The following is a 21,478-nucleotide window of genomic DNA, read 5'->3' on the forward strand; positions in this document are numbered from 1 at the left end:
TCGGGCGGTTGCAGTAGGTAACCTCGAATGTCTTGGTGGCCGGAAAAACGGCTCCAACTCCGGTAAGGAGTTCTTGGTCGTAAACGAAGAATCAGGAGGGGGAGAGAGAGAGAGAGGAGGGTGGGCCCTCTTATTTTTTTAGTAATTAAAATGAATAAATAATTATTAAGTTAGAAAAAAATGAATTTAAAAATGGAAAATAAATACCCCAAGGGTATTACAGTCATTTCACTATTCACAGGGACCAAAAACGCAACGAAACTAGCTCAAAAGGACTATCAATCCAAAAAAGTCGTGGTTTGGACTAAAACCTCAAAAAAATGCATACCACAGGGACCATTTTTGCAATTTTGTCTTTCAAATATGATAAAGATCGTTGTTGTAATAACTCATGTATGATGCTAGCAGATGATGATTTTATTTAGTTTTATATTCCAACGGTATCAGATGTCGGTGAAAAGTACTTCCTTGAGGGTTCAAGTTCTGTTCGAGACAAAATAAATAGTTTAGGAATATGTATGGAGTGTGTGTTTGTTGTTCTAAAAATATTTTATTTTATTTTATTTAGTAATAAAATACACACTTCTATCCACATATTTTTATACAGACATGAAAAAAAAACTGCAAACATTTTCCTTCTGTATAAAAACAAACACTGCCAAAATCATTTTAATATTTTTTTCAAGTCACAAATGGTCTATTTGTTAAAATTGTGCTTTCAATTTTCCATCAAACATAATTCATGGAGTAAAAACAAACCTCATCTTGAAAATTTTGACCACATGTAAACCAGGAAAACACAAAATAGTGCAAAGAGAACAACATGAAGAACATGGTTTGCTCCTGATAGAATGATATTCTTGTTTAATTTCCTCATGTTGTTCTTCACCCCTGCTTGAGCTTTTATTAATGTCATTTGCTGTAAATTAGAATAAAAAAAATATTAAAAATGCGAGTCTTTTAAAGATTGAGATTGTAAAATGTGTCATAATTCATTCATTCGTTAATCAGCCACTTAATCAATATAGGAAAAAAAGAAATAAGAATCTACAAGAAGGATCAGATTAATTCCATACCAGTTGATTGATAAACTCATTTTGATTCTTGGCTTCTAACTCAATCTCTGTTGCTACCTGTTAAAATATAAACTCTTGAATCACTTCAAATTATTCATGCAGTTTATATAATATTGTAACATAAGAACACAAGAAAACTATTAAAAAGAAAAAAGCTACTTACATTCTTTAACTGTCTAACTTGTTTGTAGAGGCCACCAATCTGATCATCCAGGTCAGCATGAACTGGATCAATGCGAAGCTGGATTTCATCAGAATTAGTAACAGGTCTAGTGCTAAGCCCTTCTCTGTTAAAAATTATGAGCAAGGAATATTTAAAACATAATAAAAAAAAAGGATAAACTTTACTTTTCTATTAACTTGTTGAAAAAATATAGAACTTGAGAGAATCACAATTCAGAAATACCTTGATCTATATGAAGCAGCACCATAGTAATTGCTGCCTTTGTGAGAACTAGATGCCATTGAACTGAAGGAACAAAGAATCAATCGGACAAGAACAAGATAAAAGCACAAACACTATAACAAATCAATCAAAAAAAGCTCACAAACTGCAAAAGCTGTAAAAGCCAAAATTCTATCGCTGTATTTACTAATACGATCAATATACGAGGTAGCAATCATTAGTTAGAAACTTAGAATACAAGTTCTACGTATCCGACAGGTAATTTACATTATAGAGGATGATAATCAGGCAATAACTTAAGAAATCCATACGAAATATTGGAGAAAATTGCATAAAGATGTTTAGGGTTTAATAAATCCGTAAAAGTGATTCGATTAAACGCTTAATAGAAGATCAGAGAGCACTTACTGGTGGAAATCGTTCAAAGCGGATTAACTGGAGCGATTGGAGAATAAGTTAGATGAAATGCAGAAATCCGACCACCGCTTCTACATAAATGAATTGAATTTAAAACAAAATTATTTATTTATAAGTTATGACTTGGAGCCGAAGATAGTTTCTTCATTATAAGACAAAATTCCGGCATTGGTCTCTGTCATTTTTCAAAATAGGCGTTGATTAAAGACAATTATTAGAAGCGTTATTCGGTATTTATGGTTTATTTTCTTGCCCTGATCCTGTTGCCATTCTTCTTTTTTTGATAAAACTATAAAAATATCACTGTGCTATGTATATTTTCTAGATTTTAATCCTAATTATAACTTTTTTGAATTGATGATTTTTTGAATTAGTTTGGTAATATATTTGGTCCCTGAAGATTGAAATGACTGTAATATCTTTAGTGTATTTATTTTTTAATTTTTTTTTATTTATTTTTTAATTTAATATTTATTTATTTATTTTAATAATTAAAAAATAAAAGATCATCCACATATCTCTCTCTCTCACACACACACATCTTAGATCGTCTTCTTCCTCAAGAAAACCCACACAATTTCACATATACATACGCACTCTAATTAAACACACATTTACACACACTAAATGCTTTGCTTGGATTTACCATTGAAAAACGATTTCGTGTTCTTGGTTCTTGTGCTCTTCGATCATCAACCTCTATTTCAAGAACAAACCCATATTTGATCTTCATCGTCCTCATCAAAATTCAGGTCTGATCTTCATCTTGTTCATCAAAACCCAAGTCACTAAACGTAAAGCCTTACGACAACTCCACCAACCGTAATCGATCCTGTTGTAGAACCTCGTCAGTTCTCCGGTCTCATCTCCTCCAGCTCCAGTTTTTTATCCAAAGATGGTGGCAAGCACGAGTTTTTCTGATTTAGAAAAATGGAGGGCCAGTGATCGGAGGAAGAAGGAGCAATTTCTGATTCACACACACATATACATTCGTTGACTTTAACTTTGATTATGGTTAACCAAGTTGGACTTTTGAGGGCATTTTTGGGTATTTCGGGATTTTGATGGAATTGGCATGATGATTGTAGGCATTGAGTCGGGAGATGAGATTCAGAGTCAGACCTTATCAGTTCTGCACTACTTGTGAGGCGAATTTTCCTCACTGTACTTGCGGGTCGAAGGCACCAAGGCCGTACCTTTGGACTTGATATCCTGCTATGCATGATATAGTGTTGTAGTAATATGTTAAGATTGGTATCCTAGTATTTAGGATGTTGTTATGCTTAGTGATCTGTAAGATCTGTTTGTCTCTTTGCTGACTAGTTAGTAGTATGTTTATCTGTATTATGTACACATGATTGGTTGGTGGCTGAGGCTTCACTGCTTTTTGTGTAAGTCAACAGGCCGAGGCATTCCAACCCGATGGTTGAGGGTCTAGGGTATTCCATCCCGAGGATGATTGGACCCATAGTATGTTGGCATTCCAACCCGATGGTTAAGAGACCTGGGGTATTCCATCCCGAGGATGATTGGACCTATAGTATGTTGGCATTCCAAACTGATGGTTGAGGGGCCTGGGGTATTCCAACCCGATGGTTGATTGGGCCCATAGTATGTTGTTATTATGCTTGTAATGTTGCTATGTATTGGTAATTTGGGGGAACTCACTAAGCTTTGGGCTTACAATTTTGGATTATGTTTCAGGTACCTCAGAGGATCGCGGGAAGGCGAAGGCGTGATCGTGCACCTCCTCATGTTTTGTTTTACGATTTTGGGATTTCTCTGATGTGAAACTTATTTGGAAAACAATTTGTAGTCCATGATGGTTTTGTGGTTGTTTAAAAATTTTAAAATTTCCAAGAATTTTATAAGTGTTACAGATACACACATGTACCTTCTTGAAACAATTTTAGATTCATACACACAAATATCTGTTCTTCCCTCTTTTTCCTCCTCCTCATGCTCGCTGACTTCAACTCCGATAAATCAACACCATCGCCATTCTGCTTACTCATTATCAAACCTACAAATGCTGACAACATCACCACATTGAACCACCATTCTCTTTGTCTCCTTTTCATCTATCTCCAACATTACCTTTGTGTCCACATCTCTGATCATTATCGTCGTCAAGCACCATCGAAAAACCCCTCACTATCTTCACACTTTATCTTCATATCCATATGATACTGTCACACCCCTAGTCGACGGTAGAAACACCGGGCGGTGAGACGACATCATGGATCACAATAATAAGCATACATTGAACATACAACAATATGGTAGTAGAATAAGTACATTTATTCATTGAAATAAGTAAATTACAATATACCCTAGTCTAGGGTACAAGAAAAGTACAAAACAAGCCTTAACAGATAGGCAACGAGGAAATACTAAAATATAAATGTGAGTACTTAAAAGTCAATTAAATGCATGGACTGGTTTTGCAAACACAAATCTTGAATTAACCTTTAATATCAATGGTTGCTAGTAATTAAGATCCAGTCAAATTTGGTCAAACCAATTAAGACTTGAAGTAAATAACTTCAACAAAGTATTCAAGAAGATTAAATAAAGTAAAGTATGAACAAATTAAAGTAATTAAGAACAAGAAGAATTTATGAGAGATGATTGACAGAAATATTAGAGTGAATTGAAGGATTCTATTTGATGCACAAAAGAGATGTAAAAGATGTGTTAGGTTGACACTCCTTTTATAGCCAAAGAAGGCACAACAAGACAAATACATAGAATAGAGAGTGCTTGCATTAGTAAACAAAATCCTGATAAAGTGGATTTTCTCTGAATCAATGGTATACTAAAAACAGAATACAACCAAAATAACTTTCTTCATGTTAGGGAAAGTTGACTAAGTTCCGAATCCAAGGCATCTCGAAACTAGTCATCTTGGAGTCCTTGTCTCTGAATCTTCACTTCATCTTTGAACCAATATTCCATCTCAGAATAAGGAATGATATCGACTTCTCTACTTCTCAGATAAAGAACTGTCTCGGGACATCATCTTCATTACGGTTGAGAAGTGATTTCAAAATCACTTCTTCATCTCGGAGTCTTCACTCCTAAATACTTCATCTCGAAATGAGAGACAAAATCACTATGTCATCTCAGAATCGTAACTGTATTGGAATGGCTTCACATCTCGGATTGTCTAAGGGGCACTTTCATGTACTAAAAATCTCCCCTAAGTGTCCTTATCAATCTTACTTCTATTCTTCTAATTCAAGGAGATTAATTTTCCTTTGTCTTTGGCAGGAGGATTCGGGGTGATGCTAAATGAGAGGAATTGTTGACCGATTGAAGTGATGAATAGTTCCTAGGGAGGAGAGATCAAAGGTTGCTCATATAGGTAGTCTGGTTTTGTGGTTGGAGGACCATCATCAACAGGTGCAATTTTTGGAGCAGGAATGGGAGGAGGAATTGGCTTAGAAGCTTGGAATGCATCATTAGTTATCTTCAATTGTAGTTCAACCCTTTCTCTTCTTCGTTTATACGAATCAACATGATTTGATGGCCAACACATAGAGGACTAGTTTTTCGTTTTATCTCCCGAGAGGAGTTGTTCATTGATTGCTTGAAGTCCAAGAATATTAACCACTTGATTGTTGTCATCAATTTCTTCTTCACTTTCATCTTCATCATCAACAAACACGTCTTCACCTACAACTTCTTTGACAAATTCGATTTCATCATCATCAGATATTTCATCTCAGAGGTTGAATTCCGAGATAGGTTTCCATAATCCCCCCCCCCTTTCATGAGAAGCCCCTGCTTCCGATGCAAGCAACAAGCCGGGCTTACGATCATCAAGCTTTTCAAATACTCGTTGGAAGCTCATGTTGATTTGCTTGGAGAGTGAATCGTATACATCAGCAATTGGAGCTTGGGATTTGAGGTGTCAAGAGTTTCTTCCATGACTAGGAGAATTGTATCGAATTTGTGATTGGGAGTGTCGACAAAATGTTTAGTAAAGCGAATGACTTTGATGAGAACTTCTTGCTTGATCATATTAAAACCATCCTTTTTTTATCTCTTTCTCCAATCTTTGAATTTCCTTTTCATGAAAAACATGAGTTTGCTTGATGAGTTTGTTTGTAGCAGAAATCATGACATTATGAATTTTGAGCATCGTATTGATGGTGGAGATGTGGTGATCAAGATTATATTTATATTCGGAGGGAGAAGAAACTATGATCTCGGAAAGAGATTTGATCACCAAATCGAGCTTAGATTCAAGCGATGTGACTTTGGAATCAAATTTTTCAACAATGTCTCGGAGTTCTAAGAGTGCGAACGGATCATCAACGTTTTCATCAATTGAAGAGCTGTCGGAATTTCTATGAACATCAACATCTTGAGATTGATTGTCTTCATCACCAACCTGATCTTCAATATTCATATCTTTCGAGGAAGAGGTCAATCCGAGTTCATATAGGAATTTGGATGTGGAAGTAACCAGGGAGGGAAAGGCAGTTTGAGTGCAAAGAGCAGCAACAGAGGCAATGTTATCTTCTAAAGAAATCCTAGTTTCATTTGGAGGAGGAGAGTTATTGCAAGGAGATTCTTCATCAGTTAGATTTAGTTTAGCTTCATTGTTGAGGGAGGGCAGTAGAGCATCGACTTCGAATTCAGTTGGTATTTTTGTTGTGAGTTTGCTACGAAGCGCTCTAGTTCTCATTTGGAGAATGGTGTACTCCACTTGATCTCTTGTACGCACTGGATGTTTAAGTTGGGCCCTGTTAAGAATTTTATCCTAATCGTTAGCAGGAGGACCTAAGCGTCCTTTATTTATGGTGGATATCAGATCATTTGTGGCTTTCGAAATTTTAGGGACAACTCCTAGTTTGGAATGCTGTGTACTTGTGGCAGGGCCACAAATTGTGCTTGTGTTGAAGAAGAAGGGAGGGTTCAAAATGACTCGTGAGTGTGTCCCAGGGGGCTCTAAAGGACTTTGTTCAATATCAATACCAACATTTTGAAAGGTTATGAGTAAATTATATGGTGACTCCTCGTGAGTGTTTGTAACATCCCAAAAATCATAAAAAAAATTATTTTTAAAACCATCTCAAAATCCATAATTCACACAAAACATAGTTTCCAAAACCATAATTATAAATTAGAGTATCCCAAAATCATAAGTGAAATAAATATCCAGGATGATATGCACAATCATGCCTTTGCCTTGCCCCTGTCCCCTAATATACCTGAAATCAGAAAATCCAATCGTAAGCCAAAGCTTAGTGAGTTCCTCCAAAGTACCACACTTAGTGAGTTCCCCCACAAAATCCAGATCGCTCTTCGGGTGTATTGGCCTTCATCAGAAAGCACGACCGTCTCAACTCAACAAACCATAACATGTCGACATATAAAATAACTAGCAATAACCAACAAATACAGGTAATCATACCAATCTACCAGTCTAACACATATATCACATTAGATTAGCATTTTTACGATTTTTAATACTTCTTAATATGCCCTTTTTTCTATAGCAATTGGTTCGGGGACCGATTTATCAATATTATCTCTATTCTTTATGAAAAAATACGAACTCATATATGACATTAGATTAGCATTTTTACTATTTTTACTGGCCTACCATCTATTACATTTTGATAACAACACATTATCTTATAATACGTGTTAAATTCCATAAGCCCCTTTATTTAATATATCAATGCATCAAGCCACTATTTTGAAGTCTAAAACGTTAGACACAACAACCCAATTGAATAGATAAATGGATAGACCTAACTAAATAAACTAGATGATAAAATGATCAAAATACATATACCTCTAAAGGTTCGTCTCATGATTCTTTATTACTCGTCCCAATCAAATTTAGATGAACATGAATCAACCAATCAAAGTCGACCCTACATACCGCCCATCGATTGACTTCACCAGAAAAAGTTGAGCATGTAAACCTAGAAATCTCAGTTGTCGCCAATGATCTTCTCACCGGAGATCAATAGCTCGTCGGACTTGTAACTAATCTCTTTTTCTAGAAATATGATAGAAACATATCTTCGAAATAGCATGTCTAGACCTATCGGTCGCCATCCGAAAGATGAACTAGAATCAGGCAACCTCGTCGGAGATCTGACAGCGCATCGGAGGTATCGTAGCCATTGGAAACATGAGTCACTCCTTCAGTTTCACGACAGCATCGTCAAAATTGAAGCTTGGCTGGAAGTGAGGTCTAGCCGGTGAAGAATCCGACAATGGCAACATATTCTACTGCGGTTCTTCTTCCTTTGCGACCCTCCTTCAACTCTTGATTTCACTAACGCCTCCTAAGAATACATACACACACGCACACACACACACACACTTCTCTAGCTAGTGTTTGATCCTTAAATAACCTCGGTGAAGGTTCAGTAACCCAAAATAGAGGAAAACCTGATGGGTTTTGAGCATTCTAACACTCCTAAGTGTACATGCAACCCTAGAAAGAACTTGGATCTATGTTTGTCTAAAATACATGCAAAATACTTTTTCCAAGGTTCATAATCCTATCTAGCATACATGGGGAACTTTAAACATAAAAGATGGCTAGAATTACATACATTGTTGTTGTTTTGATTCCTTGAAAACCTTGAGAGCCTAGCACCCCAAATGTGATGCCTCAAATGTTTCACACAACACCAAATGCTCTTGGAATAAACTTTGAGAGAATTATCTAACACTTGAAATCAGCCTTGCCCTCTTGTCTCACTAGTGTAACCGATTTTGGTGGACGTAAGTATGCTTATATAGTATGTTGCATTAGGGTTACACCATGTAAACCCTAATGTAACATGGCTCTTCATTTCCATGACCTATGGGTTTGTAACTCCCATGGAGCGTCCATGGAGCATCCTATGGACCTTAGCCCAACTAGATAATCCATGGAGAATCTAGCCCACTATACAAGTATGGATGATTTACACAATCAACCCATATATTTAATTAGTCTCCTTTTTTATCACTTAATTAATTCTAGATTAATTCTTGATCAATACTAATTAAATAATACTATTAATATATTAGAACTTATAATATATTAATAACCACAAGTGTTATTTCTCTCATTTAGTCTATCCAATTGCATGATGCCATGCAACCCAAATGGACCATGCCGGGTCGGGTCAAGTACATACCAGAAATAGTTATGGACTTAGACACCTTATCCAATAGTCTCCCACTTGGATAAGTCTAATAACTATAACTGCAAGTATGACTTCAGGAACCGATCAGCAATCGTAGCTCTTTTCAAGGTCTCTCGGAACTAAGAGGATGATGATACGCCATTTAAGATAAGTGATCATATAATCCTCTGTTCTAGATATCAGCCAGACAAATACATGGAACAATGTCTTACTTTTGTCCAACAGTTTGTTTCCCGATTTCCGATTTGTTTGACATAGAACTTAATTGAACACATCAACTTAGTTCTGACCGGGCCCGGTACATAGGTCAAAACAAAATCATCGAGGGGCCCAGATATCGCTTCTAATCCAACAAGGAAAAGATAAACTTCGACTCATATGCTTGTTCTACTACTTGTTAAATCACACACAAACGCACGTTTTATAACATCGAGTTACCAATGCGTTTTCGCACGATCAATGTATAACCAACTCTTAGACAACAAGACATATCTCTAGGTTTAAAGACTTATATGATATTACCGTCTCGCGATCACTCGAGATAAATTCCATGAAGTGATACCAGCGAGCGTGGGTTGAATCCAATACTCAGAACTTATGAGCACTCATGAGTGTTGAGGCCATGTCCAACATCTTAGACCTCTACAACCAACTCATGACAGTCTTAATTCATATCTACTTCCAACATATGACTGACTGTGGATAATTTGAATAATATGTAAAACACAACATAAATATTTTGGAAGTCAAAACATGCAAAAGAAATAATAGTAAACGATTGACAAAAGATAGCAACACTTTACTCATAAATAAACACAACTTTTATTCATCATCAAATGTCAATTACACTTTACAAATTTCGAAATTATCTAACTACTAAAACTAATATCATCCTTCAGCCCTATGATCCTTGCATGCTGGAGATGCTTAACCCTACCCAGTCCCTTCGTGAGGGGATCTGCCAGGTTCTCATCCGATGATACCCTCTTTGCCGCGAGGAGTCCTTCCTCTATTCGATGTCTGATGAAATGGTATTTTCTGTTAATGTGTTTGGATCTTCCGTGATCCCTTGGTTCCTTTCCTAAAGCAACTGCACTTTCACTATCACAGAAAATCTCTATGGGATCCTTTATAGCTGGTACAACTCCAAGGTCACCAATAAAGTTCTTTAGCCATATCGCCTCCTTTGCTGCCTCGCTTGCCGCTATATACTCTGATTCGCAAGTTGAATCAGCCATTGTCTCCTGCTTGGAACTTTTCCAAGAAATTGCTCCTCCGTTTAAGGTAAAGACCCAGCCCGACTGAGAGCGGAAATTAACCCTGTCAGTCTGGAAGCTAGCATCACTATACCCTACAGCTCTCAAGTCATCGCTCCCACCAAGGGTAACGACCCAGTCCTTAGTCCTCCGCAGGTACTTGAGAATGTTCTTTACCGTAGTCCAGTGAGCCTTACCAGGGTTCCCCTGATACCTGCTAACCATGCTCAAAGCAAAGGCTATATCAGGACGAGTACACGTCATAGCATACATGATCAAGCCTACAGCTGAAGCATAAGGTACTCGACTCATTTCTGCTATCTCAACCTCGGTACTCGGGCTCGGAGTCTTACTTAATCTAGCGTTACTCTGGATGGGTAACTCTCCTTTCTTGGAATCTTGCATGTTGAACCTCTTCAGCACCTTATCCAAGTAGGTACTCTGACTAAGTCCAATTAGTCTTTTACTCCGGTCTCTCAGAATCCTTATCCCTAGGATATAGGCAGCTTCTCCAAGGTCTTTCATAGCGAAACACTTCCCAAGCCAGGAATTTACTTCCTGCAAGGTTGAGATGTCATTTCCTATGAGTAGTATGTCATCCACATACAGTACCAAAAAGCTGACTATACTCCCACTAGCCTTGACATATACACAAGATTCATCTTCACTCCTCGAAAAACCAAACTCTTTGACTTTCTCATCGAAACAAAGATTCCATCTGCGAGGTGCTTGTTTCAATCCATAGATGGATTTCTCAAGCTTACACACTTTATTAGGGTTCTCTGTACTGACAAAACCATCAGGCTGACTCATGTAAACATCCTCAGCCAACTTTCCATTAAGGAAAGCGGTTTTGACATCCATTTGCCATATTTCATAGTCATGAAATGTAGCAATGGCTAACAATACCCTAATAGAATTAATCTTGGCTACTGGTGAAAAGGTCTCATCATAATCAACTCCTGGAGTTTGAGAAAAGCCCTTTGCAACCAGTCGCGCCTTATAACTGTGTACATTACCATCCATGTCGGTCTTCTTCTTGAAGATCCATTTGCACCCAACTGTCTTACAACCTGGTACATTGTCAACCAAGTTCCAAACTTGATTGTCATACATGGACTGTATCTCGCTGTCCATTGCCTCTTTCCATTTAGCAGACTCGGGGCCTGCCATGGCTTCCGCATAGCTGTTAGGTTCATCCAGACTTACCAGTGTCTCATCACTAATAAGTGTCTCACCTTCCGCAGTAATATGGAAACCATAGTAGTGCTCAGGTGCATTCCTAACCCTTGTGGAACGCCTCAGAGGTACAGACTTGTCAATTGGATCAACAAGAGTTTCCTCCTCAAGTTGACTGCTAGGGTTTGAGGTTCCTTCACCACTTGACTCTTGAATTTCTTCAAGGTCAATTTGCCTCCCACAGTTTCCTTGGCTTATGAACTCTCTCTCTCTCTCTCTCTCGAAAGACACCCCTCCTTGCTACAAAGACCACATTCTCACTAGGTCTGTAGAAGAGGTAACCAAAGGATTTTTGTGGGTAGCCGATGAAAATACACCTCTCACTTCGAGGTTCGAGCTTATCGTGAGTCTCGCGTCTCACGAAAGCTTCGCAACCCCAAATCTTGATGTGGGCTAGACTAGGAACTTTTCCAGTCCACATCTCGTGAGGTGTTTTGGCAACCTTATTTGTAGGGACCAGATTAAGGATATGGGCGGCAGTCTCTAAGGCATACCCCCAGAATGAGATTGGTAGCGAAGCTCGGCTCATCATGGAACAAACCATGTCTAACAAGGTTCGATTACGCCTCTCAGCTACACCATTCAACTGTGGTGTCCTGGGAGGTGTCAATTGTGAGACAACCCCACATTCCTTAAGATAGTCGAGGAACTCTGTACTAAGATACTCACCACCACGATCGGATCGAAGCATCTTAATGTTCCTGCCCAATTGATTCTCGACTTCCTGTTTAAACTCTTTAAACCTTTCGAAAGTCTCTGACTTATGCTTGATTAAGTAGACATATCTATATCTACTATAATCATCCGTAAAAGTCACATAAATAACGATTAGCATCCCTTGTGGCAGTTTTGAAGGGTCCACACACATCCGTGTGCACTAGATCCAACAAACCTTCACCCCTAGCACAGGAAACTGTGAAGGGTGACTTTGTCATTTTTCCAAGTAAGCATGATTCACAGCTATCATCTGACTTTAGGTCAAATGACTCCAAGACTCCATCCTTTTGGAGTTGGCCTATGCATTTCTTGCTTACATGTCCAAGACGACAATGCCATAATGATGCTTTATCCAAGTTATTATCATTAGAAGAATCAATACACAACACATTATTTCCTAAATTATCTACAACAGACACAGCTTCATACACACCATCACAAGGTAATGCTTTAAAATAAAACACATTATTAAAGAAAGCATTTATTCCACCAACTTCATTATCAAAAGAAAAGGTAAACCCTTGTTTGTACAAAGCATGAAAGGAAATAACATTTCTTGCCATTTCAGGCGAATAACAACATTTATTCAAATCTAAAGTAAACCCACTACTTAGAAACAAAGTATAAACTCCAATCTTGGTGACAGGTGAAACTTTCCTATTCCCCATGATCAAGTTTATCTTTCCATGCTCCACATTCTCATTTCTTCTTAGTCGCTGCAAATCAGAACAAATATGAATACCACAGCCGGTATCAAGGACCCAAGAGTTAGAATAGGGTGAATTATTAGATAATATAGTGTAAATACCTGCATGGGTGGGTTTCACTTTCCCATCCTTCAAATCTTGCTGGTACTTTGGGCAGTTCCGCTTCCAGTGCGCCTTTTCATGGCAATAGAAGCATTCAGCCTCTTTTGGGTCAGCAGAAGGAGTGACGAAACCTTTCTTGGTTCCGCTTGAAGAGGAGCCATCAAGGGTCTTACCCTTGGTACCCTTCGAAGGGTTCTTCCTCTTTTTCCCTCTACCTTTCCCGATTGCCACGACAGGTGCGAAGTTTGGAGTAGGAGTAGGAGTGGTAACAACCGACTTACCTTTAAGACCTGATTCTGCGGTCTTTAGGAGTCCTTGAAGTTTACTGAGGGTGACTTCTTCCTTGTTCATGTGGTATGTCATGCGGAATTGATCATAACACGATGGTAAGGAGTGCAAAATGATATCTATTGCTAACTCCTTGGGGAAGTTCACATTTAGCTTCATCAAACGGTCCAAATACCTTTGCATTTTCTACATGTGGCCTGTGATGGGTCCACCATCTTTCATTCGGGTTGTTATCATGGAGGAGATGATTTCATATCTCTCTTGACGAGCACTATGATGGTAGCGGTCCATCAAATCCTGGTGCATCTCAAAAGGATAATAGTCCTCATAGGACTTTTGGAGCTCGGTTGTCATAGTGGCCATCATGATGCATGCCACTTTTGTAGCATCTCTTTCATGTGCCTCATATTCAGCAAACTCCTCAGGAGTAGCAGTCGGCTCGGGTACCTTAAGCTCCTTGTCGAGAACATATTCTTTGTTCTCGTATCGAGCGACCATCCTGATGTTTCTGATCCAATCAATAAAGTTGGATCCATCAAAGATGACTCTCCCACAAAGGTTCATGAGAGAGAAGGAGCCGGTAGGGTTTGAGCCAGGAGCAGCATTGTTGGAAGACATCTGAAAAGAAGAAAAGACAAGTTTAGTTTAGGTATAAAGATAATCCTTAATAAAAGACCCAAATGTAATATTAAGGCTAGGATCCAATCACAATATATTATAACTTAGAAGAGGGATTCTGTAATCTAAGCTAAAACATATTTGAAAGGTAGGTGAATGACGATTCACCAATTTCCACCATGAAAGCGAAATATATAAATTATTAGGTTTTATTTGGTTTTTAGAAACTCCTAGATTCTTTTGAGATTCATTGAACTTTTCAATGGCATGTTTCAATCTCGAGTGTGCCCTTCATGTTTTGTGACTGGGATACCGAGGATCACAAAACAAGGTGTGAAGTAACCATGCAAATTACTTGGTACCCTTAATGTTTTTCACTTAATCGATGTGCCGGTTAACCACACGCGCTCCACCGACCTATGAAAAAACCTTAAGTCACCCTTTGCATACCTTGTTAAGTCCAAGTTAGTGTGCCGGTTAACCACACACGCTCCACTAACGACTTAATCAAAGTGCAAAGTGTAATTTCATGGGTTAGCACCTTATTCACATTTTCCTAAAGTAACTAAGATTGGGAATTTATAAAACATTTAGTTACTTTATAATAATCATTATACTTTTAATGAGAATTTTTAAGTCATTGTCCTACCCGTTCGGCTAACGACCCTCCACCAGTCAAGGAAGCGGTGGGTGAGAGTGGACACCTATTAAGCTGCCATTTTATATGCAACAACCTTATACCCCCCGTATAGACTGGCTTCGTGAATGAGGCATACTAACGGTAAAACGACTTGATCTTATACACACACACACACACACACACATATATATATATATATATATATATATATATATATATATATATATATATATTATTAAACTTATAATATTATAAAGTATAAGGGTTGAATTTTAACTTTTAAAATTCTAGGGGTTGGAACTAAAGTTTATTAAGATGACTTTACATGTTCCAAAACTTGAGGGCAAGGTTTGTAACTTTACAAAACCTTTCAATTCATAACTTATGAGTTATTAAAATGAAGACTCTTCATTTTTGTAACTTATGTGTTCTTTTAATGGCTTTAATATAAAGAGACTTTTGGTTATCCATAACTTGAGGACAAGTTATGGACTCCATTAAAACACATAAAGATCATGAATTCAGCATTAAACAAGTAATTTCTATGATCTATCAAGAACTCATAAGAACATGAATAATCATATCGAAATTTCAAGAACATATGAACACATATAATCATGTAATTTTGATATTAGCCATTGTAAATGGATTAGAACCAACATTACACCATCTAAAACAAGATTTAAAACACCAAAATAGTTTAGGGTAATGTTTCTAATCCATTTCCAGCAGCAAAACTCGAAAAACTGCACTTAGGGGCTCCTACTCGTCGAGTGCAAGAACCTACTCGACGAGTAAGATGAGTTTGGTCATGGACTCTTCGAGTCCCCCCATGGACTCGGTGAGTTCATGCTGCAGAATGCATAAAAACGAGTTTTTTTCACAATTTTGCATCAAGTATCAAACAAACAAGCCTAGGCTTTGATACCACTGATGGGCTTTGAGCATTCTAACACTCCTAAGTGTACATGCAACCCTAGAAAAAACTTGGATCTATGTTTGTCTAAAATACATGCAAAATACTTTTTCCAAGGTTCATAATCCTATCTAGCATACATGGGGAACTTTAAACATAAAAGATGGCTAGAATTACATACCTTGTTGTTGTTTTGATTCCTTGAAAACCTTGAGAGCCTAGCACCCCAAGTGTGATGCCTCAAATGTTTCACACAACACCAAATGCTCTTGGAATAAAATTTGAGAGAATTATCTAACACTTGAAATCGGCCTTGCCCTCCTGTCTCAGTAGTGTAACCGATTTTGGTGGATGTAAGTATGCTTATATAGTATGTTGCATTAGGGTTACACCATGTAAACCCTAATGTAACATGGCTCTTCATTTCCATGACCCATGGGTTTGTAACTCCCATGGAGTATCCATGGAGCATCCTATGGACCTTAGCCCAACTAGATAATCCATGGAGCATCTAGCCCACTATACAAGTATGGATGATTTACACAATCAACCCATATATTTAATTAGTCTCCTTTTTGATCACTTAATTAATTCTTGATCAATACTAATTAAATAATACTATTAATATATTAGAACTTATAATATATTAATAACCACAAGTGTTATTTCTCTCATTTAGTCTATCCAATTGCATGATGCCATGCAACCCAAATGGACCATGCCGGGTCGGGTCAAGTACATACCAGAAATAGTTATGGACTTAGACACCTTATCCAACAAAACCCTCTCCCACCTGCTATGTCGTTTACATGGGAACAAGTTGTCGGATTATTACCTATGGACATAAACAACCCTTGCAATTTGGTCACTTGAAAGATAAAAACCTTCCACCCTAGATTCCATTCAAAATAAGTTTCTAAAAACGGACAATTAGACCCTCCTAAGTCATTTACCTTCATATTCCCTTTTTGCCTAAATATGAAGTTTGATGCGTTGGATTTCTGCATTAAGGATTTAACAAGAGGTTTTGGGTTCAACGCCAAGTACGTCGGGTGTACCAGGTGGTACGTTGCGCATACCAGTTTGGAGCCCCGTATCCAAGAAGCGCCTCGTACGCCAATCACAGTGACTGAATACGCAAGGCGTACTCAGTCTATATTAACCCTTGGACTTTGACCAGGGATTTGATCAAGTTTGACTTAGGGGAATTGAGTAGTATTTTGAGATTAGGTCTATGTTTGTCATATAGGTGACCTCTAGAGTCGGCATTTGGAGCAACATTCATTTCAGCTATCTTTCAGACTGTGAGATGAATTTTCCTCATTGTACTTGTGGGTCGAACGCACCAACGCTGACCCACTGGATTATATTGGATGATGTATGATAGACTATGTAACACTTGTTGTTCAAGTATTTTCCATTTCGACCCCTTAGTATGAAATTTGATGCAAAATTGATCCCATTGCTCGTTTAAGAGGGGCACACATTTTTGTGAGTATGTTGGGCGTAATCGCGCCGGGCGTACATGGATGGGGTGAAAACCCTAATTTTTAGGGGTTGAGCCATATTTAAACATCATTAACTCCTTGAGACTTCTTCCTTCATCAACCTCCATTCCTCAAATCGTCCCTTGCAAACCCTAATCCATCGTGTGAGCATTTTGAGCTTGAGAATGTGTATTTTGTGTTCTTGAAGGAAGGAAAAGATACTGGAATCATCTTCGAAGCTCAAGGCAACCTAGATCAAGAAGTATCTCACCCTCAAGCATCATTTGAAGGCATAAATCTTGGAAATTGATAAGTTATTTGCTTAGATCTTGCTAGTCTAGAGTTTGTGTACATTTTTGGTCCCATAGTTATGGTCTAGTGGAGTATGAGCTACTCCAAGTCCTTGAAATATAGTTTTCTATAGTTTTGAGCTCATGGATTCATAAAAAATGAGAGCTTGGACACTCTCATTAAGCAATTCTAGATTTTTGGAGCTTTGGATGCCTTTTGGACCAAGGGTTTGAGTTTATACCCTCTTGTATGCATGCAAGTGGATAAAGTCAGAGACTTTATCCATTAAGACGTCCCTTTTTACCTACATCTGAAGTTTGGTGCTTTGGCTTTATGAAATAAGACTTAATGTTAAGTTTTGGATTCAGCGTTCGTACGTTAGGTTGTAGGCCCGGTGAGCGGCCCAGATAGGTTGTGGGCCCTACGAGGCGGTATTGTCAGGCTGAAGGCTCATATATGCATGTTGTTATTTGTTTGGTAGTGTGTGGTGATTTGGGGGAACTCACTAATGTAACGTCCCAAAAATAAGACCCGAAAATCTTTCATTTTTACATTCATAAAACAGTAAACCATATCATTTTAATAAAACTAAGGTAATTAAATTTTATCAGTACATCATCATTATCAGAGTAAATCATAAATGCGGAATTGAGTGGTGTGTGCTCTACAATCATCCCAGGATCTTTCCTTTGAAACCAGAAGTAACTAAAATATAAACTGAAAACCGTAAGCACAAAGCTTAGTGAGTTCCCCAAAATACCACATACCATACATAAATGAACACATAATGGGCCCCGCCCAATGATTTCCCCAAAATACTCGCATAACTGGCCCTACCCACTGAATATAACGGGCCCCGCCCACTGAATATAGCGGGCCCCAACCCAAACTCGAATAATGGGCTCTGCCCACTGAGTATAACGGGCTCCTCCCAAACTCATATAACGGGCCCCACCCACATACAAATCATATAAGCATAACAAGATAATAGCATACTGAATAACCATCGGGCCCCGCCCAGTAAGCATACAAGCACATACACATACAAGAGTCGCACATACATCAAGTATTCTAGCATGACTGATCCTGGGCCGACATTGGTGCCTTAAACCCACTAAACATGGTGAGGAGTTTCACTTCACACTGCTGAATCCCACAAATAAATCTCTGGCTGCTAGCCCGCTAAAAATCTCCGCGTTACCAACCATAAAATAACATCCAATTAATAGTTGGATCCCGACTCACACTAAGAGTCCAAACTAGGGTAAAACACCTTTTTACCCTTTACCCAACCAGGCCCAAGGCCAATGCCCACTCCAATTGTCCAAAAAGCCCAAATTCCAAAATAATTACCCAAAGCCCAAATATGGCCCAATTTTCCAAATCGGGCCCAATCCCTTTCATGGGCTTTCATCCATGAGAGTCCAATAAAATATCAACAGCCCAACAATAGAATTCCAATGGCCCAACAAGGCCCAAGATAGCTAAATTGGAACATCGCCCAAAAGTCCGAAAGCCAATCCACTGAGTACGCGGGGTGTACTCAGCTCGTACTCTTAGCATACGCGCTTAAGGGTTTGTATGCACAATGTACATGCTTGTATGCTCATCGTACTCCACCAACTTGGCCAACTTCCATTATTTTGCCCTTAATCGATTAAGACTTAAACCCAAACTCAGATCTGACTTCCTTAAGGTGGTTTATCACGTAAAGTTGCCAACTTTACGTGCATACATGGCTTAATGGGGCTCTAGATCTCAAAAGAGCTTACTAAATGACTTAACACATGCATGAGACCACAACCATCATAAATTTTGCACCTTTAGGCTTAAGAAACCCTTAATATGCTCAAATCTACAAGGATAAGCTCCATAAATGACCTTAGCTCACAAAACCAACCAAAAGGAACTAAAATAGCCTAAAAATAAGCCAAGACATAGATTTATGAAATGAGATGACAAGTTTTGAGCTTTATACCTCAAAAGCCACGAAATGAAAGTACGAAGGCTGAATCTCTAAGCTCCCCTCCAAAGAATGAGTCTTCAACCTTCTCCTTCCCCTTCAAGATGCACAAAATACACCACAAAAGCTTCTCAAGAGCTCAAAAGCACCACACAAAGGCTAAGTGATGAATTAGGGTTTTCAAAGGTATGCATGCTGGTTAAACAAGGCCAAAAGTGGCTAACTTATGGTTTATATAGGGTACAAGCCCTAAAACTAGGGTTTCCAACCTGCTCACGTACGCGCAACGTATGTAAATGAGCTCCGCGACCACCATCTGCTAGTACGCTTAACGTACAAGGAGTATGCCCAACGTACTCCATCTTTTTTGAAGCTGACAATTCTGCCCCCTAGGGACCAATTCTGCAAAACATTACACCCCAAGGGTCTAAACTGAAAAGTACAATGAATCAAGTGTTACAACTCTCCCGCACTTAAATTAGATTTCGTCCTCAAAATCATTCCTTACCATCCCAAGCACGCCAGGCAGCCTGAGCAACACAACCACAGCCCCGAGCATACAACAGCCTTCCCAAAGGCAACCGAACCCAACCTAAACAGGGCTCTCCAAACCTGATGATGAACGAATCCTTACTCCGCCTAAATTAATCCCCTGTAGAAAAAACCACTTCTACTCTTCCTGAATCCTGAAATATCGAATTGGTCTGACTCCCCGACAGACCGCCCATACAGAACCACTACTAATTCTTTTCCACTTGTCTCCCAAACTGACTACTCCAGTTCCGATTACCTAGGGTTCCCACTAGAAACAGAATCACAGACCATTTTCTGATGCCGAAAATTTTTCACTTGACGAAAAGGATTAGGTATTCCTTCGAGAAAAGGCTCGTCCAGATAATAACGACTCTATGAACATAATGAACAACGAGAGACAATCTGGGAGTTAAACCTTCTAGTGCCGAACAAGTCACTTCTTCCTTATCGGCTGAACCAATACGCTTCTGCTATAATTCTGAAGTTCTAAACTCGCCCGACCCACAAACAGGTAGAAACATTCCAAAACACGATTACAAAGGCTTTTTCTACCACCAGAACCAAAAACATTCCTTTTGCCTAAACCCTTCTGCTAATGCACTCGGCATACAGATTCCTTAATTCATATCTTACTAAAATAAAGACCTTGCACCTATACACTCGCGATTCCCAACACGAGTTCCATCCAAAAGCCAACCCGTCATATAATTTGTAACCGAAGATACAAGGGTTTACACTTGCATTTCATCTGAAATTTTCTGATTCCCGACAACCCTTTACTAAACTTGAATATAAAGATCCCCAGCCACCGCTGAGACTGCCAGTCTCACACCTGGTCCAGCCACCAGGTTCCTAAGAGTCCAACCGACAAGGCTACCCTAGCCTATGCATCAATCTGCGACACTCACTGACCATATAACCATTCTTATGAAAACCATGATCCAATACTTTGACCCAAACTGTCTCTACCAGGTCCCACCTGTATTGCCATAATCACACGGGCCTCACCCACGGGTCCCACCCAGCCTATAGCGACGAAAAGGCCACGCTCACGGGTCCCACCCCTACTAGAGCTACACATGCCCAACCCTACGTCGGACCCTAATGGTCCTCCTCCTAAGACATAGGAATGCTCTCTGATAATCCTGTTCGTCCTGCCCAATGCACGAATTGATCCTCCTTCATACTTATGACCACCTCAACGATAATATACCTCAAAATGGTGAATGCTATGATCCCATCATAGACTTACATCACTTCTATCCTATCTGCCAATCCAGTGAATGCTACGACCATTCCACAGTCTTACAACATGTCTAACCAGCCATGGTTACCACCCATGGCCTTACCACACCTATACCAACTCAACCCCAATCATCCTGAGTCGAACCCGCATCCAACTGAATTCCAATCAGGTATTCGGGTCATGCTTCGAACCCCAAAGCCTTCATCAAACAAGAACAGGCAGCGAGGCTCTAACACAACCCTCACCCTAGATCCACCCACAAGCCTGCTATATATCACAAAGAAGACGCTGACCAACTATTGGAAGTTTCCTAAACTCCCAAATTACACAACGTCAATCCAAACAACCACTTGAGTCGTCTCTCCTCCTGAATGGGATGTGAAACTTACCCTAGTTCCACACGCGA

At 38.9% G+C, this 21,478-nt stretch overlaps 1 protein-coding gene across 2 annotated transcripts; it reads right to left on the reverse strand.

Annotated features, from left to right (window-relative positions):
* Nucleotides 1–259: 259 nt before the first annotated feature.
* On the reverse strand, nt 260–2,088 carry LOC145120518 (bet1-like protein At4g14600). Of its 2 annotated transcripts, XM_079056329.1 has the most exons (6): nt 1,891–2,088; nt 1,483–1,545; nt 1,240–1,363; nt 1,077–1,133; nt 760–919; nt 260–483 (listed from the first exon to the last, which is right to left on the reverse strand). In XM_079056329.1, exons 2-5 carry the CDS (start codon nt 1,539–1,541, stop codon nt 761–763), a joined length of 399 nt encoding a protein of 132 aa, XP_078912455.1. In that variant the 5' UTR covers nt 1,542–1,545; nt 1,891–2,088; the 3' UTR covers nt 260–483; nt 760. The 2 variants fall into 2 exon arrangements, with proteins under 2 accessions (XP_078912455.1, XP_078912454.1); XM_079056328.1 differs by lacking the exon at nt 260–483 and having other exon boundaries at nt 701–919.
* Nucleotides 2,089–21,478: the final 19,390 nt, after the last annotated feature.

This window comes from Lactuca virosa, chromosome 6 (genome assembly GCF_052849685.1).
Source record: "Lactuca virosa cultivar CGN04683 chromosome 6, Lactuca_virosa_CGN04683_v6, whole genome shotgun sequence".
Classification (NCBI taxonomy): Eukaryota; Viridiplantae; Streptophyta; class Magnoliopsida; order Asterales; family Asteraceae; genus Lactuca; species Lactuca virosa.

Excerpts from the sequence above, each read along its gene's own strand:
- LOC145120518 (XM_079056329.1), bottom strand. The coding sequence starts at position 1,541 with ATGGCATCTAGTTCTCACAAAGGCAGCAATTACTATGGTGCTGCTTCA. Across the intron at positions 1,134-1,239 it reads AAGTTAGACAGTTAAAGAAT|GTAGCAACAGAGATTGAGTT; the intron begins GTAAGTAGCTTT and ends ATATTTTAACAG. Across the intron at positions 920-1,076 it reads ATGAGTTTATCAATCAACTG|CAAATGACATTAATAAAAGC; the intron begins GTATGGAATTAA and ends TCTAATTTACAG.